Source organism: Tiliqua scincoides, chromosome 4, assembly GCF_035046505.1.
Source record: "Tiliqua scincoides isolate rTilSci1 chromosome 4, rTilSci1.hap2, whole genome shotgun sequence".
Taxonomy (NCBI): Eukaryota; Metazoa; Chordata; class Lepidosauria; order Squamata; family Scincidae; genus Tiliqua; species Tiliqua scincoides.
In genome coordinates this window covers 169,640,589-169,663,473 of record NC_089824.1, presented here as the reverse complement: position 1 = coordinate 169,663,473, position 22,885 = coordinate 169,640,589, and the positions used below count along the sequence as shown (strand labels likewise).

Sequence of the window (22,885 nt, the reverse complement as noted above, 5' to 3'; positions counted from 1 at the left end):
AGCTGAGATCCTCTCAGTCCTTAGCCCTGCACAGGAAAGTTCCTGTGCCCATTTTACAGATGAGGACAAAAAGAAGTGTGAGCTGTTGCACTGATGTCAGCAGACTTTGAGAACCTGGACTCACATAGATCTGCTTTGTACAATTACTGGAACAGTGTGCCACGGATGTCATGATGGAATTTAGTGACATCACAAACCATGTAGTGAAAAAGTCCATTGGAACGCCTGCTTGAGGTCAGGCCACAAGGTTTACCTTGGATCACCTGGGAGAGCTAGGCAAGGAGATGAAGTATTTAGAGCTAGTAACAACAAAAAACATGGTGACTGCGGCAACCGGAGCTGGGGTTATGTTTCTGTTGGCCAAGACTATCCTGGCAGGGCTCAAAAGCCCACGCTACAAACCTGAGCCAATTCCCTTAGCCAGTAAGTAATGTGGGATTCAAAGAGATGACAAGGTATTCCCAACATGTGTGGTTGTATTCTAAAATTGGTTCTGCTACAAACTTGTCTGATGTGGATATATCCAAATGGTAGTTTTCAAGCAGTAGCAGTTTAAGTAAGGAGGGACCCTAATGCACGTGACGGACTTGCACTTTCTTGGCAACAGAAGCTCCCAGAGCCAGTCTCAGGTTCAGTTCCACTAAGACTTGGAAGGGGTTCTGCCTGAAATCAGTCAGTATAGAGCAAACGAAGCTGTGTGGACCAATGGCTCAACACAAGGCAGCTTCACGTGTTCCCAGCTCACAAGTGCCAAAACAAGAGAATGGGAAGTTGGTGTGCTCCAGGTGTGGGAATAATAATCACATGGACCTAATAATATTCAATTTGCCGTCAACTGTTGATTCTGTTGGAAGAGTTTTAGGGTGTGAGCAGAGCCTCCCAGGATATTGTCAGCAGGTGTAGGTCTATATGTTAATCCCCACCAGTTGGGAGAGCTGTTACCTGTCTTGTGGCTATTTTAAGGGCTTGCAGATTGCTTTCACCTACCAGACCTCTCATCAGTTTCTTTTTCCTGACTTTTTGTTCTGTTTGTCTAACTATGGCTGCAGGTCTTTCACTGTTGCAGTAAAGCTCTTAACAAAACTCAGCTTTACTATGTATGAGACGGATTTATTCCCTCTGCTAACAGATTCAACTCAGGTGGAGAAAGACCACTCCTTCCCTGTTCTCCCCCCCCCCCACACACACGAATTGTGACAATTTTCCATAGTCTTAATCCTGTATATGACCACTGAATGTGCAGCAAAGACATTTTTGTGCTCCCTCAAACTTGCATCAGAGAAACCAAAATTCTGCCCTGCTTGAGACTTGCTTCTTTCAGGGTCGGCATTCTTGGATCTAATTCCTGTGGTGCATCTGCTGGAAGTCTACCTTAGTTTTGCCTGTATCTTTGTGATGCAGGAAGTAGTCTAATGAATGCAAATGAAATGACAGGTTCCTCCAAGTGCCTGTCAAATTATTCCAGAATTCTGAGGGAGCACTTGGTTGAAAGAGGAGAATGCATTAACACTGGCAACTTGGAAGAAGGCACATTGTCATGGCATGCCAGGCATTTCTGTTTAGGTCAGAACCTGCTTAACAGTGATGGAAGTTACCTTTCCTTTTGCCTTCCTGCTGTTTTTGGGACTGCCCTTTGTTGCTTTTGGTTTCTAGGGCTTGCTTTAGATCACCATGAGAGTACACAGGCAAAGGACTCTGGGGCACTTCAGGGACTCCTGCACTCACTCAATCGAAAGTTAGATGACTACTCCAAGAACATGATTCTGCATGGCATCACCCGGTGTGTTTACCTACTGGAGACGGAGGTGAGAGTCCAGAATTCCAAGGCACATGCTGGGGGTGGCATCAGAGGTTGACCAGGTGAGGTATTGGCTGAAGCCCCATGCCTACCAAAGGATCCATCTGGCCAGGTGGACTCCTGAGTGCTCAGCAGCGGTAGCAGGCATAGTGCTCAATGCACCACCAGGGGATGGGTGGGGTAAAGTGGGAGAGGCCTAGGGCAGGACTCCCAGCCACCTGTTGCCACCTGGCACTGCATGTAATCATGACATGTGGAAGGGTAAATCTAATGCAAACAGAACCTAATACAGTATCAAAAGATATTGGCAGAATTGCTACTGCCAGTACCAGCCCCTTCCCACTCTCAACATACACAACCTTCCAGCCCCAGTTCCTCTACTCCCTATTCTGCCCACCCCTCCCCACCCCTCGTGCCAACTTACCAGCACTGAGGCTTCTCTAGAGGCTGGTGGCATGTGGCCACAGCTTCTTGCCACTTACAGCAGCAGCAGGACTGCGCAGTATGGCAGGTCACATTTTGCAGCTGTTGTAAAGCACACTGCACTACCAGAATGCACAGTCTGGCAGCACTGTGACTCAATAGGACTGGGCCCCTAGAAACTTGGGGCATAAGTCAAGCAAGTTAAGCACTTAAAGCCTCATTTATCTCAATGGGAGATCTGAGCGATTAGTTACATCTTATGGGTTGAAATCAATGGGATCAGCATAGATCTGAGAGATCACAAGGTATTATTTATAAGTGAAATGTTTTGGATGCTTTGTGCTTCATTTTAGCTGCACCCCCTGCTAGATTCCTGTGCTATTTTTCAGGCAGCTGCCTGTACCTATGAGGACATCAAACTAGTGGCCTCATTCATGGATGATCCGGACATGGGCATCAAGATTCAGGCACTACATGCTCTCAAGGCCTTCACTGGTGTCTGGAAGTTTAAAAATAGAATTCAGGTAACTCCTTATGGTGAACTTTGCTTGTCCTTGTGATATGCTTCATGCAGCATGTTAAGGCTTATTTGCATATAGGTAAGGGGTTTGATTTATGTTGGTCAGGGGTGTCAAACATAATGCCCAGAAGCTATTTCTCTGACTCTCATTACAACTGGGCTCTCCCAGCATGTTAATTGGGCTCTCTCATAGCTTGAAATTATTAACAAGGTTTTCACATTTTCTCTTTCATTTGCAGCTAACAAGTTCTTATGTAAGAACAAAGTGCTTATTTCTGGCCATCATCTGCTTAATGATGTCACTTCTGGCCCTCAGCAGGTGCCATGAATGTTATTCAGCCCTCTGTATGAAATGAGTTTGATACCCCGGGTGTAGGCTCTTTCAGACATTCGAGTTGCTGTTAAGGTTGCAGTTATTGAGTGCTGAACATGCATGTGTGAACTCAGCCCTGGAAATTATAGGAGACAGCACATTTAAATGTGGTCAGCTATGACATTCTGTAACCATGGATCCTGCCCCGCCATTTCAGAAGAGTAAAAACAAATGGCCTTTTCTTTTCAGGGGACAATGCAAGGAAGAAAGGGCAGAATGGATAAGGTACTAAGCCTAGTCTTTGGGTCACCACTAGAGGGCACAAGTCACTGAGAGTAGGTTACAGGCATATATGGGAACACTGCACATACTTCTGCACATGTCTATTTGGCAGTAGTGTAGCTAGGGGAGTGCAGGGGGTAGCAGGTGCACCGGGCTACAGGGTGGGTGGGGGCAACAACGTGGCTGAGGGGGCAACAACTGGGCTGCTGCCAGCAGCCCTGCCAGTGCCAGGCACTGCGGAGGGAGGAGGGGAACAGTCACGGAGAGGGGAAAAACTGCATGTTGCCCTCCCTGCAGCCGAGATGGAAGGTAGTCTAGCTCGTCGCTTCCGGCAGAGCTCAAGAACCACAGGTCGCGGCAGGCATGAGGAGCTGGCCCTCTCCCCCTCCTGCAGCTGAGATGCTGGCGACGGGCACAGACCTCCTAGGAATCTTCCTTTCATGCACCTGCCAGCCCTCATTCCCTCCGTGATTTCCTCCACCTGTCCTGCTCAACATGCTGCCCCCTAAAGCCCTATTTGGATTAAATGGCAAGAGAGGCGTGTGGGGAGCAGAGCAATGCTCATCAGTGCTTGTTTGTGTTTAGAGAGGGAGGAAGAAGTGTGTTGGTGGGGCGGCTGTTGGATGCTGATCAGGACACTGGGTGTGTGTGTGTGTGAGAGAGAGAGAGAGCCCCCAATAGGCAGGCATAGCCCCCAGAGACCCTTGTGGAGCCCAACCTGGACTGAGGAGAGGGTTCCCCTTGTGCAGCAGGACCAGTTGCTCACCACTCCCCTGCCCTGCGCCACCTACTCTCCTCTGCTCATCACAGTCCTCTCTCTACTTGCCTGCCCCCTTATCCTCCTCTCTCCTCCTGGCAAGGCTGCAGCAGCCCAATTGTCTCCACAATCTAAGCCAGTAGGGCTTGCTCCTGAGTAGACATGCAGGAGATTGGGCTCTGAGGCTGCAACCCTATCCACACTATCCTGGGAGTAAGCCCCATTGACTATAATGGACTTGCTTCCAAGTAGACAGGCAGAAAATTGGGGTCCAAGGCTGCAATCCTCTCTCCACTTTCCTGGGAGTAAGCCCATTGACTAGACTGGGCTTGCTTCCAAGTAGACAGGCAGAGGATTGGGCTCCAAGGCTGTAATCCTCTCCCCACTTTCCTGGGAGTAAGTCCCATTGACTAGACTGGGTTTGCTTCCAAGTAGACATGCAGAGGATTGGGCTCTGAGTTGGGTGACTGTGATAGGTTACCTGCGCATGTGCAGGAACCTGAAGAGGGCAGCAAGCAAGGCACAGCAACCTGGAAGGCAAGTTGCAGCAGGAGCATTGAGCAGCAGGTGGCTCAGCCTCATCATTTATTCACATAATTCCTCGATTCCACTTCCTCAAGGTCAGCTGCTGGCTCTTATGATTGTCTCCAGTCCCCTCCTGCACATCTCAAATTGTAAGGCTGCAATCTTACCTTACTTCACTTACCAGGGAGGAAGCCCCATTGAACACAATGGGACTTACTTTTGAGTAGACATGAATAGATTGCACTGTAAAAGTGTGATAAGTACTTTCAACAAGTGTTTGCTATTTTAAAATATTAGCTAACATTTCTCACTCACTTTAACAAATAAAAAGACCCAATGTAATTAAATTTGATGTCATTGCCGGGAGGGGGGCTACAGAATTTTTTTTGCACCAGGCAGCAACTTGGTTAGCTATGCCACTGCTGTTTGGTGACAGTATCTCATCCACTGAGATGAAGAGATACAGTTTCTTTCAGGGGAATGACTGGGAATGCTGTCTACCACTTTTAAAATTCCACCTGGATGCCTAATTCTACCTACATTGTGCAGTGAACAAGTGCAGTGCTTCCACTTATTTCATTTAAAACTCATTTTAAAAAACCACAACATGGCATTAAGCCTGGGGTCAGGACTGGTCACAAACCATGTCCTATGCAATACCCCATAAAGGCCCATGGCACAACCTCATTCCACACAGCGGTCATTCAAATCCCCAGTGAATGAGCTCTCTGGGAAAACTATTGAACATAAGATGGGCCCTGTGAGATCAAAACAAAGGTCAAGCTAGTACAGCACCCTGTTTCCCCAAGTAGCCAACTTATAACCCAGTCCTATCTAAATTGCCCTCCCCCCACCAATGCAGTTATACCACAGGATTGTGCACTGCATCCTGTGGGTTAGCATGCATGGAGGTCTCCTCCAGGTAAGGGAAAATTTGGTTGTGCAGGTCTGAGTAACAGGATGAGGATGTCGGTGAACATCACAGTTGCCGATATCCAACCTGTTCCACCCATATTACACACACACACACACACACACACACACACACACTGCTCTGACAGCAGGTTCCGGCAGTGAGGCTGTGTGCACTATCAGCAGCCATTTTACAATAGAGGAACACTGTTCTGCTGTTGTAAAACCCTCCATGCACCAGCCTAATCTAGTTAGGATCGGGCTGCAAATGAGGTAGGTAGCCCAGTAACAGAACATGTTGGCAAACAGCCTCATCTTCATTAACAAACCTGTCCTCTGCTACATGTTCCCAGATACAAAACAATTTGCTTTGAGCATTCCCAAAAAATGCAACACTCTGCCCTGAGACAACATGAGCCATCAGAACACACTGCCCAGACCATTCTTAGACTTTTCTTAGTTTATATCGAAGGGGAAATTCCATCATATATGCCAATTTAATTAGGGCTGCTAACTTGTGAAGTGAAGTACCCTAGTGCTGGTTTGTGAAGGTGGAGACAGGGTCAGAACAGCTGGTTTAAAAACAGCTTTTCTTACTGCTGTAGAGAGGCAGTCAGGAATTAGAATGCAAAGGACTCCCTGCCTTTGCTTGGCTCAGCTGACAAATGGAATGATTGCTTGCGTGAATGTCTCTCTACAACAGTAAGACAAGCAGTTTTTTTAAACTGTTATTTTAAAGGGATGGATTTTTCCCCTTCTCCAGGATCAGCACATTCCTTCTCATCTGCAGTGGCCATTCATGTTGAGTCAAATCAGTGTATAAAAATTCCATGTATAACAAGCTTGGACCTGTAATGTAATCATCTGGTTCAGAAATCATTGTGTGTCTTTTTTCTTTTTTTTTTAAAGAGTCACAAAAATCCAGATTCTCAAGAAACAAAATTCTGTGTCAGAGTCTGGCTTCTATAGTCTAGCCAGCCTTTGTTCTGTGTGCATTGACATGTGGAATTCAGACCGTTCTGGTCTTTGGCTCGTAACTATCAAATGCTGCTTTGTTGTGCAGGAGTTTGTCCCCAAGATCCTTGAAGTCATCACCAACAACTGGGACAACGATGTGCATATTGCTGGACTGAGGCTGTTGAATGGACTTCAGGTGCCCGATAATGTGCATGCACTGCTGAAAAAGCTCATGTCCTCCTTAATGGAAATTCTGCAGATGGGGAGCGCCTTGGCTCAGGTACAAGGTTTCTGCCCCCCCCCCCAAGAACCCAAACTTTTAAACCATCAGCCTTTGAGGGCATTAGGAGGAAGCCATACGTGTTGATAATATCTCTCCTCTGCTTTTGCAGGTGCAGGTTCTAAAGTTCCTGACCATGCTAGTGCAGAAGGAAGTTCTATTATATGACATCATGAATTGCCAGGTAAGGACCACCTTCACTGGGGAGCTTGGGGAAGGGAAGAGCCATGGGCATAAGAGGAAGATGGGGTTAGATATCTCCTGCAGCTCAGGGGGCTTAGGGTGCAATCCTATGCACACGTTCCTGGAGTAAGCCCCATTGACTAGAATAGAACTTACTTCTGAGTAGACGTGCATAGCATTGGGCTGTTATTGAGCAAAACAGAGCCAAGGATATATCCTCCCAGTTGTCTGGGAACTGCTGCAGAGGAATCTGACATCCATTACCCTCCAAGTCATACTTCTGAGGGCAGAACACTGGACTAAACCAACTATACCACCTCTTCTTTAAGGTACATCCGGATTTCCTGAATCTTTTCCAACCCTCACGGCCTGGAAACCTGCTCTATGAGTTGCTGGTGTTTGTGGAACAACTTACTGAGGGTCGCCTGGCTCCCCAGTACCAATTAACATACCAGCAGTACAACGAGTTGTCCCTTCATGAGGTCCTCTTTGGAAATGACTCCCGTATAGCTGATCATCTTCTCTCACTTGTCATTCATCCTGAGGAAGAGGTACAGATCCAGGCTTGCAGAGTCATCCTGAAATTGCAGCTTGAGGACCGGGAAATTTCCAGCAACCAGAATCCAGATGCAGCTTTTGGCAGTTTCTTGGCAGAGTCCAACATTGGCAGTCCACTTGCCTCATCCACAATCATTTCCAAGCATTGACTCCTTGCAGAATTTAAGATAGAATTAAATTATTTCAGGCAGAACAATTCAGCAGAACTAGTAGGTTGGTTTGGGGAAGAAGTGTTGTGGCCACTTGTCTGGGATGGTTGGAAATGGTCTGATCTCATCAGGGTGTATCACATGCAAAATCTTTCCTTAAGCTCTGGCCAGGTCTGTAACAGAAAAAAAAATGACCCAAAAAGATGGTTTGCATACAAGAGACTGAACTGGTTGGTTCATTGTGGTCAGAGTTTTCAGATGTTCAGTTCAGATGCATGAACTGGGTAGAGAAGGTGATAACTATACATAAGCACCATTAACAAGGTGAGAACCCATCCACCCTGTATCTGACCAAGCCTCAAAACAGACAGGTTGCAGTGAAAAGACTGACCAGCCATTACAGTATATGCCTTGCAAAAACAGGGATGGGCTGAGGAAATTATAATACCTCACATTCATATAGCAAGTTTTGAACCTGCAAAGCACTTCACATGTATTTTCTTGTTGCCTTGCAACAACCTTGGAATGTGTTATTATCCCCATATTGCAACTGGGGAGTTGAGGCTGAGCGGAAGTGGCTTGCCTAAGGCTACTTAGTGAGTTCAGGGGAAAGGTGAGAGTCAAGTCAGGAAAGTCCTGATTTGCAGTTCAGGCTTTTCACCATTACACGACACCAGCTAATCAAGTTTCAGGCTCCACCACCACGTATGCCAAAATTTTGGGGATATTCATGACACTTAATTATTCGTAACTGCCCTAGAAATTCAGAAACCTGGAAGCAACGAAGAAGAATCCAGTTCAGTGAATGCTGGAGGATTATACCTTTGTTAACAATCATGGCCTGGAAGTCCTTTTATCATTACAGCCTCAATGATAACTCTGTATTGATTCTATCTGACCTTCCTGGTTTTTACCACAAGCTACAAGAGTGGGTGACTGCTACGCAGACCCAGCTAAAGAAAAATGCTTTAATTATCATTTTCTCACTCCAATCATGATTTATCCAGGGTTAAGGAAAGGCTTGAGGACTTGGTGAGAAAAGGCTGTCATGGATCCAGACCCTTCTTGGTGATTGTGTTCATTGGTTTTAACTGGTTGGTTTTAAAACCAACTAATCACAAAGGATTCCAAATCCCCCGCCCCCAGTTGTTCCTCTGTTGAAGTCTCTATAATGTCACTGGGCTTGTACAGGAGAATCTCCCAAGGGATTGTGCCCCCCCCCTTCCCAGTATCCTAGCTGTGCTGGAAAAAGAAATTTAAGATAAAGGAGAATGGAAACAAATAGGCTATTTCTGTAAAAAAGACAATGGTGTTCTTCCTGCCTTTGGGATACCTGACTACACTATTCCTTCAATCTTCCCTGGCAAATGTATCCATAGTCAGGTATGGTTTGGCTTCCATTACCATCTGTGGGGTTGAGGGCTGAACTATATTTGGCAGGTCTGCTATGGGAACTCTCCATTATCCAGTAGCGCTTCTTCACTAGATTTTCCCTTGGAAGATTAACCCTGTTTTCCAGATTCTTCCAGCATAACAAAGGGCAGTTAGAGCCTCAGGAAGCCCATGGGCCAGCCAGACAAGGAATAAATCAGCAAGGAGGGGTGATCTGGACTAGAAACCATTCATTCCTCTTTTCTGAGAACGGTGACTAGAAACATCTCTGCTGTATGACCCTGCTTCTGGGTCTGTCTCTGTGATCTCAGCTAAGTCCCAGTGCGTGGTCCCTTGGTGAAATTCTTTTTGCAAGAGAAAGCTGACTTGCCCCAGGTTCCCTCCTTCTGGACAAATGGGAGCTCAGAGAAGAAGACCCCTTGCAAATACAGCTGAGAAGTGACGTGTGAAGCATGATCTGTGCCCTGTCTTGTACATGGATGTGCCCCAAGAATGACTACGGTGCTTTGTACCACTTCTTCTCTTAATGGGACTTGGAGGAAGTAAGACAATACATATCTGTGGTTAGATTGACTAAAGACTTCATTCCATTATAAAAACTCTAGGGGGATCACTCAGGTACAGAAAGAGTAATGGGACTCAACCAGAAATTGAACAATTTTATTTCTGCACCTTCATCTTACCATTCCTATGTGCTGGAGCTTCCTCTACAACAGTGGCAGTCTCCACTACTGGTTTGTCAACAGACAACATCAGTGGCATAGGCACTGTCCTTTCAGTTGGCATCTGAGCCTCTAGTTGCATTCTGATTCCATTAGGTTACCCAGGAGGGGCCATGGCTGAAGGGGAAGGATGGCTCAAAATGGCAGTGGGCTCCACATAAATTTGTCCTTCCCAACTGTGAAGGGGTCCCAACCCTGCCAGAGGTAGAGAAAAGTTTCAAAGAAATATTCTGAAGAGGAGAAAAGAAGTGCAAGCTCTCAAAGAGGTCAGCAAAGATCACAGGTCTCTGCCACTATAGGCCAGGAGTAAGAAGGCTGGGATGCTTCCCATGGAAGGCCTATTTCAAGAAACTTGATCCTGCCTCTGTTTCAAGGAGGCTATCATGAAGACTCTAGAATGTCCTCCAATTTCCAGGGGAGAAACAGCCAAAAAACAAAGTATGGTCTTCCTGTATGAGTAGATCAGCTAAAAGAACTGTATTTATAAAATGATCATTCTATCCTGTACATATGTCCTATTTTTAGCAATAGAGCCAATACATGCAATTCATTTGGCATGTTACAGAATGCATGTTATGTGGATCTGTGCTATGTTTTGCAGAGGCAATCGTTATTTCTATAGCACATGTCCAATCTCCAGTTCACAAAAATTGTGAAGTTGTCCTTATGACTGAAGAAAGACTTGTGGATAATACTACATTGGAAAGTGAGACTGCTTACTTGTATCTAAACTTCTTCCATAGCAGCCTAAGGGCCCAATCCTATCCAATTTTCCAGCACTGGTGCAGCAGCAATGCAGCCCCAAGGTAAGGGAACAAATATTCCCATACCTTAAGGAGGCCTCTGTGACTGCTGCCCCACCACAAGATGCAGTGCATGCCCCAGCTGCGCCAGCCCTGGAAAATTGGATAGGATTGGGCCCTAAAAGTTCACACTTCTAAGCCTAAAACTAAGATGTTTAGAAACACCATACACACACATCCACATGCACCCACCCACTCCTTGGAAAAAAAAAGTTACATCTTATAGGTATTTTCCAGGCTTACAGCTTCAGTGTCCCATGTTTCTAGACTTTCCCACCTCTCACTAAGTTCTGCAACGTTCCACCTTTTTACAACTGTCAACCTTTCAACACTTGTCATGACTTAAATTCACATGCAGAAAGAAGCCGTTTCAGGAGGAAACAGCTTCCAGGAAAGGAGGTTGATGAAAACTGCTTTGGTTTTTTATGAAAATTGGAAAATCAGTACACTTCATAGCCCAGATGCCAAGAAAAGATTCTTCCCAAATCAAGACAATTCAATCAGATATTTTACATTAGAACATTTATTCTCAGAGAGAAAATATAGTTTCAGACAGTCAGATTATAGTAGGTAAAATTAGCATTTTTTTCTTTACAAGCATAGAATTTTATTACCTCTTATACCATCTGATATAAACTGTTCTAGAAAGCAAATAAACTCACTTTCTACAATAAATAGAGCCATCTGTGCTTTACAGCAGACTGACAAGTTACGTTTAGGTCCCATAGCAACAGCAGGAAATTAGCCAATTCAGATCCTTAAAATGCCATTTAAAAAAAAATGAAAAAGTAAAATGGAAGATCTTAAAACAGTTATACATAGGTCACAAGTCCACAGCTGAGCTACAACCTGGGAAAAGTGTATGTTGCTTTAAATTAAGTATACTGTGTGCATACAAAAGACCCAGCAACATAACTGAGGACTTCAAGAATGGTAACAATCGGCCTGAATAATTTAGAACAGTAATTTACAACTATGTACATAAGTTCCTTCCATAGCCACACTGTATGGGAATTACTGACTTCTTTAGAAAAAAGAGTCCTATTCACTTTTTTCATATGTTACAGGTATTTCCCATCAAGTGTTGTTTTATGTTCCAATATATAAGATGTGGTACTTTAGTTTTAAAATAGCAGACCACATAGAAATGGCAGTGATTTCCCCCCTATATTAACAGCTTGTTCTACAATCTCTTTAGTATGAAAAAATAAAAATACCGAGTTTAAAAGAAAAAAAATAATGATCTATTCAAATGACAATCTTGCTTTGCACCTTTGGTTCATAATGCATAAAAAGAAAAGGAAACAAAAACCTAGTTAAATCCGAATCCAGACATGAAATGCTTTCTCAGTTTTCCAGCACATGCAAGGCTAAAACAGGATTCTCTGAGGAGTTGTGATCTATTTTTAACAGAACCCAATCACGGAGCAGGAACACAGCAGGAAAACCTAGAGTGAAGCTGCAGTGTGTTCTGGTTAGCAAGAAAACAGACATCAAGCCGGATGACCCCAAAACAAGATGGGGAAGATTTTCAGGATAGTGGCTTGGCACTGGCGCCCCTAATAGGAAGTTGCACACTTCAATATGGCACCCAGTGCAAACAGGGACAGCACCATTCAAAGCTGAGAAAGCTCAGCATGTGCAATGAGGTCCATAATGGACCCAATCCTACTTCCATGTGCAAGTTCCATGGAAACATGTTTCTACACATGGCTCACCCACAGATAGGCTGTTCCAACACTTGGCAGTCACATGCATTTACGAATCTTGGTGGGCTTGTTATCTCAAGTTTGAAATGAACGGAACAGTTCCTGTTTAAACCAAGTTCTGTATGTTGCACTGCTTTATTTGGGGTGTGTGTCAGATTTTAAAACCATAAAAGTTGTGTTTTCCTCATACCCTAATAAATCTTAATGTCTAACAAAGCAGTTGCAGCACATTAGAAACTTCCTAAAAGAAGTTTTAAAATACTGCTTTGCCCTCTTTCAACAGTGTATTTCAGTTGAGGTTTCTGGAATTACTGAGTTGAAATGTAAAACCTACTTCATAAACTTAATCACACACAAACAATGTAAAAGCCATTTTTTCTTCATAGTTAAAGCTCTGTGCACGTAACTGTACACAAGGGAGAGGGAGAAATGCATCAGAATATTATCTCTATCTTTTTATGTTTCAGATGTGTCATGAAGACAGATATATATAAACTTAGGCATAGGATTCCTAAGGCTAGGTTGTGTATGTAAAAATGCAGGGAACAAACCAGTCCGTTAAAAAAATAACATGAAAAAGTATGCTATATGTTACTGTAAATTTGGCACACCAGAGTAGTCAAAAGGATACTGGGTTATAGTGGCAGGCTCCATAGAATTCTTCAGATCTAGCTGAAGACTGAAAACCCAAGACTCGGGAGCACCTTCAGGCGCAGCAAATGAATTCAACTTCTCCTTTTGTCAAATAACCTGACTGAAGATTCTGCCAAGGTCACAACACTGCAGTGCAGTTACTCCTAATATCCTCTTACAGGTCAGACCATTGCATCACTTCCTTTCCCGCTGGCTCTTCAGTGACACATATTCAGAAGGAACCCAGACAGGCTTTTTGGCACATATCAGGCGGATACTTTGCAGGAGCTTTTCCTAGTGCTAGGAATAGTGCAGCTCTCTGATGAACAGAAATTAACATGACAGTTGCACCCTCCTCCAGGCAGGGAAGAAATTCCTGCTGATCAGTACACACCAAGACCCACAGTGCACATAGACGCAGAAATCATTTCTGGGAGATAAGGAAGGGCAGAGCAAGCTCTTTCAGTCCTTACAGATAATTTGGTGTTACAAACGGATGATCTCCCCGAACTCGACTCATATGGATCATGGCCCGGTCATATGCCACCTGAACTGACTTGCGAATGCTGGTTTTTCGTCCCTCCAACATCTTTAGTTTATCCACGGTGTCGTCTATTCCAAGGGGAAGAACTTTGTCCCGTGGAAGCCACTGCCTATGATTCAAGAGCACATATATAGACAAAAAATATTTATTGAGAGTAACAAGGAAATGCATAGAAATGTGTCTTATAGAAATGTGTGTCATACAAAGACCTTGGGTGACAAATGTGTCATGCAAAGGCTCTGGGTCTTACAGCTTTTCCCCAAACTGATTAGCTCAGTTTTCAAAATGTATAGACAATTTTGTCACTATTCATTTATCTGGAAAAAGAAGCTGTTGAGAAATCTCAGTATGGGCGCAATCCAATCCTGCGCTCGAACAGGCAAGCCAAGAGGCTTGCGCTGTATCCAGGGCAGGATTGTGGCCATAAGTGGCTCAGCCAGAGGCAAGGGGAAATATTTCCCCTTACCTCTGGGCAAGGGCTGCTGGCACCTATGTATCTCTTCAGGCTTGTGCCACCTCTAGAGCTGGCACAAGTCCGAGGAGAGCGGAGCGGCTTGAAGCCGCTCCGTTCTTCATGGGAATGGGGGTTGGGATCTGGCATAAGTGCTGGATCCCAGGCCCACCTCCCGTATGCCCACCCCCAGGGCTGCCCGCTGGCTGCCCTCCCCCCACCCAGGAATGCCTTCCTTCCACCTGCCTACCTTTCTTCATTTCTCCCAACTGGGCCGACACAACTTGCAAGGAGGATGCCGGCGCGGAGGCTTGTGTTGGCCTCTGCAGGCCGGCGCTTCTGAGTGCCAGCCCAGCTTCCTCCTGAGGATGCGCAAACATGTCTTACGGCACGTTTGCAACCCTCCTGGGCCAGCGCAAGGGGCTTGTGTCAGTCCATGGGCATCTTTGGATTGCGCCATATATTTGATAGTAGTATTGTGACATATGCACTCTCCAAGACATGGAAGCTGTATAATGATTCTGCTTGACACAAACAGAAAACCTTCTTGTCAGGCCCTGGGGAAAGGAAGAACTGTAGTCTTCCTGTACAGAAAGGAACAGCAATACCCACAATATCTGGGATTTTTTTTTCTGACTTTCTAGGTGCTTAGATCTTTAGTGGCTTATAGTCCAAGAAATGTTCTTCCCTTTCATCTTTTCACATTCACTCACCACGTCCTCTTGTTGTCAAAGAAAAGGACAAGGAAAAGCTTTTCTCCAGCCTCAGCCTGTTTCTGCTCCCCTAATTTTAACACCTCTAGAGGAGGGACAGGAATTGGGACTCCATTGTGAAGAAGGCCCTCTCGTGGCATCTCGGGATCAATTATCTGAAAATACAAGACACAAAGGTAATAGTCTGGAGCCTCACAATGCATCACTGTTCTTAGAAATTTAGTCAAGGACACAGTCCTGTTTGCTAGTGCCCAAGGACCCAGACGCAGCAGGGAGGGGTAGGCATCTAATATAGGTGGTGGAATGGGATTTCTTGATTTAAAATGCAATTAAGCTAACAAGTTTCACCACCATCTCAGCATTTAGGCTGGATGTCATATGGAGCTATGAGAATTATGAAAAAGAATGAATTAGGGGGAGTAAAGCACTGTGACTAATTATTTAATGTGTGCAGTAGGGCAGAGCTTATCAGAGGTGATAAGAAGACTGGAAGCCTTTTTAGCAAAAAGAGTCAATAAAAGCTTTGAACACAGCTATCACAGCTTATTTGCACTCAACATTTCAATTTGTCCAAGCTAGTCCCTCAAAGTAACATGTATGAAAAAACAACTTTTCACAGAAAGGCAGTGATATTCAGTCCATAGCTTCTGTTAATTCCATCCACCTCTGTTAAACTTACCTGCACCCTGTCCAGACACAATCTAGAGACAGATTGTATTTTTCAGTACAAAATAATACAAGTGGGGGCATGGAAAGGGGAATTGCAAGTTATTTTTGTCATACTAGAATGTAATCCAACCAATATTTCAAGGGACAATACCTCATCCCAGAGTACAGACAGCGCACCTTTATTTTGCAATATTTGCATACCACTTTTTAAATGGTAATGTTTTTCAGTGCATTTAACAGTAACATAATAAGAATTATCAGTGGATAATATTGCCTTCTTCTTTAAGATATCTGCCATCAGAATATCAGGTGCTGTTAATTGTATCAATGGAAACCACTCTGATGTTCAACCACCATGGCTCCATTCAAAGGTTATAGGTCCTGGAGGGCAGATGTTTTTCCTTTCCCCAGTCTTCCAGGTCTGCCACTGCTGCTCTGGGCAGATGGTGCAATGGCTTCCAGCTCTTAGAACTCTTAAGGTAGTGGCTGTTGGAGGGACTAGGGGACAATGACAATGATGCATGTCCCTAGCTTTCTCGATGGTGTTGCTGCTGCTGCACCAGTCTATAGCAATCATCCTGGAGAAATCTCCTCCATCCTGAAATAGGTTACCAGACTTATGCTTAGGAGCTAGATATTTTTCAGCATCTGTAGGGAGGCCTTCTTCACCCAGCTTGATGATCAACTGCTATGGCTCCTGGGAATGCAGCCCTCAAAGATGGTGACAGAAAAGGGAGGTCTGGAGGGGGGGAGCAGTTATTCTTCAGCATCTTTCCCCAGTCCACCAGGTGTTCTGTGGCCACTGCGGTTTTACCATCCAGGTGATCCAGTTTGATCTCAGTCACACCAATTTTATTCAAATATAAGTCTACTGATTCAAGGATATCACATATATTTTGCACTGGTTTCACTTTTACATTTTTTTAAACAGATAATGCAGTAATATTACAGGATTGCTTTGCTAGCTTTGTGATTATATTTAAGAACATAAGAACAGCCCCACTGGATCAGGCCATAGGCCCATCTAGTCCAGCTTCCTGGATCTCATAGCGGCCCTGCCAAATGCCCCAGGGAGCACACCTGATAACAAGAGACCTCATCCTGGTGCCCTCCCTTGCATCTGGCATTCTGACATAGCCCATTTCTAAAATCAGGAGGTTGCACATACACATGGCTTGTAACCCGTAATGGATTTTTCCTCCAGAAACTTGTCCAATCCCCTTTTAAAGGCATCCAGGCCAGATTTACACACAGATGTTTGTATGGGGGTGAAATCCCTCCCCTTTTGTTTTTAGTTGGGGCTTTCACTCATGTTTCCTGCTCTATAAATACGAGATTATGTTCTACTTACATTGCTTATATCTCTGCTAGTGGTGGGATATGTAGTTTTTGTAAAGACATCTTATTTGGATTCTTTATACCTACTGCACCATGTGAGGTTGTGCATCCTCTGTTGCATTCAAGTATTTTATTAAGCCACCTTGAAGCTGTGCTTCTGAATATTTTATTGTAATCAGGTTTCATATACCTTTCAGGAATAATTATATTTTAAGGTGTTTTAACTCCATTACTTTTGGGTAAGAGTATAGCTGGCAGTATTCTTACCACACAGATAACATATCTCAAGTTAAAATGCCTTATTTTGGCTTGGATCCTAACTTGCTCATACAGGGGATCTTTCTTGCTCCTCCTCCCCACTGCAGCCTTCTCCAAAAGTCACTGTTGAAGACAGGAAGATCCTTGGAACTGTGTAAAAGGGGTACAGGGGACTATAGCAGGAAGGGGAATTCAGTGGAAATTGGAGGGACCAACCAATGCAAGGAGGAAATTGAAGGGACCAACCAATTTTTCACTGACACATAAACCTCTTGCTTACATTTTTTTTTTGCTCACATCCAAGCTTACATTTTTATCTGTTTTTCCTTTCTTGTTTGTGAAATATGACACATGCACGACTGCTGATTATTGTATATTCTGAAAATGTCTTTTTTAAAATTTATCTGCATTTGGTGGGTTCCTGGTTAGGGCAGTAACCTGCTTAAGGGGGTAGTGCCCAACCAAAGGGTGGGAACCACTGCATTAGAGGTACTACATAGGAGTCTTAATGAAAACTTCAGTGTTATGCACAGTTCCTTCAGATAAGACGTTTGTTTTCTGGTTAACTGCACTGCAAGCTTAGTACCAGAAAACTGCACTGCAAGTTTAGTACCAGCACCTAGAAAAAAGACAGCTTTTGAACCAAACATACATACCAATGCTGGATAAGATGGGTAACCACGACACTTTGCCCACACAAGCTCCAGTGGTTCTAGTTCAGTGTGCTCCTCAAAGGACATCAGTAGGTTTCTACCTAAGAAGTTACAATATGAATTGAGTTAGCATTTTATTCAGCTATATCAGGGGTCTCCAAACTTTTTGGCCAGAGGGCTGCATCAAATATCTGCAGCCCTGGTTTGGAGGGCCAGAAAAAAAATTTAAATATAAAATTTAAATAAATAAGAGATGGAACTTAGATGAGTAAATAAATGAATGTATGGGCTCATTCATTCAACCTCTCTGGCCCTCAGAACATCCTCCAGACACAATCAGAGCACAGTTCTGGTCATGTTCAGTTGAGTGGACCAGAGGATTTCAGGAGGCAAGAGGTTGGCCACAGGCTGGAAAGAGGCTTGCTGCGGGCCACATCTGGTCCCTGGGCTAGGGTTTGGAGACCCCCGAGCTATATCAACAGCACTAACCTTCTCTGATCAGTTCCTAATTGCAGCATAGTGACTAGAGCTTTGTGTTCTGAGTGTGAAACTGAGGAAACTTATCTTGTATCTGAATATTGCTTTTAATTTGATTGGTATAATTAATGTGCAATTCACAGGCCAAATATAATGATTAAAAAAGAGTTATGGTAAAAGAGTTAAAGCCCAATCCTGTGGTCGGCGGCACGGCTCCATGCCACCAACCACAGTTGCAAACGTGCCATAAGGCATGTTTGTGGGGCTCACCTGGCCCAGGTTCCGCAGCTCTGCGGTCTCCCAGACTGTCGGGCTGCGGAACGGGAGGCAGGGGCGGGGGGGAGGTGCTCTGGGGAGGGGGGAGGCTGTTGGGGGCGGGGAGGAGGCATGCTGAGGGGCGGGCGGGAGGAGGATCCGTGGAGCTGAGCTCCGCAGGATCCAGGGCGCTAGTGGAGGGCTGTGTGCCCTACACAAGCACCTTTACCAAAAGGTCTGCGGTAAAGTGAGTAGCCCCATTGCAGGGCTGCTTACCTTACTCAGGGGAAGGGGACGAATGTCCCCTTCTCCCGAAGAGCGTCCCGCAGTAGTGCGGGAGATACAGGATTCGGCGGCAGCCCTTTTCGGTGCCACCAAGCCTGGGCGCTCTGGGCAGCTCAGGATTGGGCTGCCCGTAGCTACTTGTCATAGATACAGGATAGGCTGTAACCTATCCTGCAACTTTCCTATTTTAAAAATAGACAAATTTGTAATAATGAACCTAATAGAAGGGTGATACTCCATACATCCACAGCAAGTGAAAAAGTACAAGTAAAATCTGCAAAGAAGCTATTTCCCCTCAACTGATCATAGCCACATTAAGTTATGTGTGTTATATGAAGCAGAGAAAAATACTTTTGAATCCACTCACACATTTTAAAAAAAGAATTCAAAATGATAAAACTTGGATGGCAGAGGTCAAGGATAAAGGAGACTTTGAAGTTAAGGTTTGGTGCCAGTAGTGTGTGCAGCCATCCAGGCATCAAAGTCCACCCCAAGGAGCCTGGCTGAGCCCCATTATGGGTTTTTAGCCCCCTCCAGATATTGACTACACATTTTCAAATTTTTTCCTCTATAGTAAGGGTGCCCAAACCCCAGCCCTGGGGCCACTTGCAGCCCTCGAGGGCTCCCAATCCAGCCTTCAGGGAGCCCCCAGTCTCCAATGAGCCTCTGGCTCTCTGGAGACTTGCTGGAGCCTGTGCTGGCCTGATGCAACTGCTCTCAGCATGACAGCAAACTATTCAACCTCTCGCATGAGCTGTGGGATGAGGGCTCCCTCCATTGCTTGCTGTTTCACATCTGTGATGCAGCAGTGGTAGCAGAGGAAAGGCTGGCCTTGCTTTGTGCAAGGCCTTTTATAGGCCTTGAGCTATTGCAAGACCTTCATTCATTCATATACGTTCCATCTCTAATATATTCATTTATGTAAATTTATTCAAATTTAGAGCACGATTCAAATTTCAGAGCGCGATACCATAGTCTTTCGAGACTGAAGGTTGCCAATACAATTCAAATTTGAAATGTAAATTAATTCTTTTTTTCCCTGGCCCCTGACACAGTGTCAGAGAGATGATGTGGTCCTCCTGCCAAAAAGTTTGGACACCCCTGCTCTATAGCTATAGAAACTGCATTTTTTTCACAAAGTAAAAGCTGAAGCCAGATATCAGATCCTGTACTTGCACAGTGAAATCTTAAGAAATTACATACACATAGTTAGCAGCAACTGTTACCCTGCATATGCCCGATCTCGTCTGATCTTAGAAGCTAAGCAGGGTCAGGCCTGGTTAGTACTTGGATGGGAGACCGCCTGGGAATACTGGGTGCTGTAGGCTTATACCATAGTCTTTTGAGACTGAAGGTTGCCAACCAGCCCCAGTTATGGCTGGAATAATTTATCTTTCCAAAAATTATGTTACTGACACAATAGAACAGATTTTCTCATTCATTAGACTATGTAAACTGCAGACCAGACTGACATCTACAGCTTATACAGACTCACACTATATGTGTTTACTCAAAAGTAAGTTCCACTGAGTTTGGTGGTGTTTATTTGTATGGAAGAGTGCACAGGAGTGTAAGCTCCTTTGGTACAATCAAGAGAAAAAATGTAATTCATATAAAAGACAGGGTCCTAGTAGTAGAAATTATAGCTGCACAGTACCAGAACTCAGGATTGTCTTAGCTGTTTAAGGCATGTCCACAATGTTATTTTCTCACCTGAGCTGCTGTATTCCAAATCTCCATTGACACCATCTATGAAAGGGACCCGTGCAAGAGCAGGCTTTCCTCGACTACGCTTGTGTGGAGTCAAACCACTGTGAAAAAGAAATACAAGGGAAAGTTAAGAGAGTGACAGTCCAATCCCATACATGCTTGCAGTGCTCTTTTTGTAAAAAAATAGGTGCAGGAACTCACAACTTTTTATTTATTTATTTTTAAACCATTTTTTACACACACACACACACACACACGTGTCCATCCTGTGTGAGCTCCCTGATAGCAAAAGCACTCCTGCCACAGCTGGAGTGAAACACCCCATTTTTTTTAGGTGGGGAAGTGCTCCATTGGGCTATAGGAAACTCTCTCCATTGGGCTATAGGAAAGCCTATACAGTAGTTAAAGTGTTCAGAACAAATATATAAGGTCTTGAGCTCAGCTGGTGGCCATCAGTGCCTCAAGTGTTAGTTCCAAACACTTTAAACCTAAGAGCTCTGGTGGCTCAATGGCTAAACTGCAGGTCTGTGGAGCCAGAGGCTTGGGGTTCAAATCCCTATGAGGAATAATTTTTTTTAGGTGGGAAGGTGCTCCATGGCTGCAAAATATAAAGGTTGGTTGCTAGTTGCCAAAAGGGGGGCCAGTTGAGGCTGCAAAACTCCTCAAAGTTCAGTCCCAGGCAGGCTCTTTTTTGACCTTTTTTTTTTTAAGTTCCAGTTAGGACTTAACCCACAGTTAAGCTCCTGGAGTGAGCCCCCTGCTGGAGGCTGTGGGTTAAGTCCTATCTGGGACTTTAAAAAAAAAAAGTTCAAAAAAGAGCCTGCCTGGGACTGAACTTTGAGGAGTTTTGCAGCCTCAACTGGCCCCCCTTTTGGCAACTAGCAACCAACCTTTATATTTTGCAGCCATGGAGCACCTTCCCACCTTAAAAAAAAATATTATTCCTCACTGGGATTTGAACTCCTAGCCTCTGGCTCCACAGACCTGCAGTTTAGCCATTGAGCCACCAGAGCTCTTAGGTGCAAAGTGTTTGGAACTAATACTTGAGGCACTGATAGCCACCAGCTGGGCTGCAGACCTTATATATTAGTTCTGAACACTTTAACAATGGGCTTTCCTATAGCCCAATGGAGAGAGTGCTAGGCTGTGAAGCACGAGGTTTGAATCCCTCCCTAGCCAGCAGTGCGGAGCGGGTTGGTGCAGGCAGGGAAAAAAAGGTGGGGGCAAGGAGGAGGGAAAAAGGGGGTGGGGCAGTGCAGGCAGGGGGGGAAAAGGTGGGGGCAGAGAGGAGGGGAAAAAAAGGTGCCGGAACACTGTTCCGGTGCGTTCCATTACAAAAAAGCCCTGCATGTTTGTATTCAAAGGCTTCACTTCCTATTCACTTCACTTCACTATTCAAGGGCTTCACTTCCCATTGTATTCAAGTGATACCATAGTCTTTCGAGACTGAAGGTTGCCAACATTTAAGGGCTTACTCTCAGGCAAGTGTGCATAGGATTGCAACTTGAGTCAAGGCTTAGGGTGCATTCCTCCCCCTTATGTCAGTGCTTTCCAGCACTGGCATAGCTTTCCTCAAAACTGCATTGCCCTTATGTCAGTGCTGGATTGCACCCTTAGTCATGTTGTGCCACTGAGTGAAGGTAGATAAACAGCCAAACCAAAGGGGAGCGGTTTTTCAGTGGTTAGCATGCCACTACAGTAACAGAGTCTTTAAGGAGTCACAAAACTGTTGTCTTGCTGTTTTTGCTAACATTGCTACTTCTTGGAAGCTGGGGTCTAAGAGCCCAATCCTGAGCTGCCAGTGCTGCTGTTCAGCACTGGCTCTGGGTGTCATATACATGCTGTAAAGCATGTTTATGGCACCTGGACAGCAGCTAGAGCCGGTGCTGGGCCAGCACCAGTAGGCATTGCGCCTCAGCACCAGAAGGATGGGTGGCCTACACTCCTGCAGCACCAGCAAGCAGTGTTTCCAGGGTGGGGGAGGAGGCAGGAAGTGGGCAGAACAGGGTGGAGGGTTAGGTCTGTGAGGAGGGCAGGGATGGTGGCAGTCTCTGCCACTGAATCTTAGCCCACCTCCTGAGCAGGGTGGCCCAACACGGGCCTCCTCAATTCTGTGCCCATTCAAACATGGGCACATTATATGAGGAGACCCACTGCCACCAGATGCTATCTGCCCAGGGGAAGGGAGCAAACACTCCTTTCTTCCTGAGGAAACCCCAGCAGTAGCTGTGGTGCCCACAGGATCAGGTGGTCACCACTTTGGAGCTGCTGGAGCCCTGGGCACCGCTAGGTTCAGGATTGGGCCATTAGTCAGTAATTCCCCTGGAAGGATATTACACAAGAAACATCAGCAGCCCCCCCTTTTTTGAGAACAATCAGGCCTTTGCAAGATGTGGATGATAAGAATAGCAACTGAAACATACAAATGAAAAAGACACACATTCTTCACACAACTATTGCTGTATGACATGAGTAAATGTGGGGCTGATCAACTGCTTCCAGGAGCTGGATCACATGCAAAGGAGCAGGCAAGCTGCGCATTGTTGGGTCAGCTGGGGACAAGGTGTAGTGTGATGGGATAGAAGTGAATGCCTCAATGTTGAAGCAAGACTGGCT

At 45.1% G+C, this 22,885-nt stretch overlaps 2 protein-coding genes and 1 pseudogene across 8 annotated transcripts in view; 2 read left to right on the top strand and 1 right to left on the bottom strand.

The window, feature by feature from the left end:
* The first annotated feature begins 278 nt into the window (after positions 1-278).
* Positions 279-7,657, top strand: LOC136648530 (armadillo repeat-containing protein 12-like). The gene is made up of 6 exons (XM_066624647.1): positions 279-423; positions 1,654-1,805; positions 2,611-2,745; positions 6,594-6,767; positions 6,880-6,951; positions 7,280-7,657. The coding sequence occupies exons 1-6, from the start codon at positions 285-287 to the stop codon at positions 7,655-7,657; spliced, it is 1,050 nt and encodes a 349-aa protein (XP_066480744.1). The 5' UTR covers positions 279-284.
* Positions 7,658-11,135: 3,478 nt separating this feature from the next.
* BRPF3 (bromodomain and PHD finger containing 3) overlaps positions 11,136-22,885 on the bottom strand; it is a 51,240-nt gene continuing 39,490 nt past the window's right edge. For all 7 annotated transcript variants that reach the window (XM_066624767.1, XM_066624769.1, XM_066624771.1 and 4 more), the window contains 4 exons: positions 20,273-20,370; positions 17,546-17,643; positions 14,625-14,779; positions 11,136-13,569 (listed from right to left, as the gene is read on the bottom strand). In XM_066624767.1, the coding sequence (XP_066480864.1) occupies positions 13,386-13,569; positions 14,625-14,779; positions 17,546-17,643; positions 20,273-20,370 (535 nt within the window). In that variant the 3' untranslated portion in view covers positions 11,136-13,385. The remainder of the gene's footprint in view (positions 13,570-14,624; positions 14,780-17,545; positions 17,644-20,272; positions 20,371-22,885) is intronic.
* Positions 19,768-19,887, top strand: LOC136649878 (5S ribosomal RNA; annotated as a pseudogene).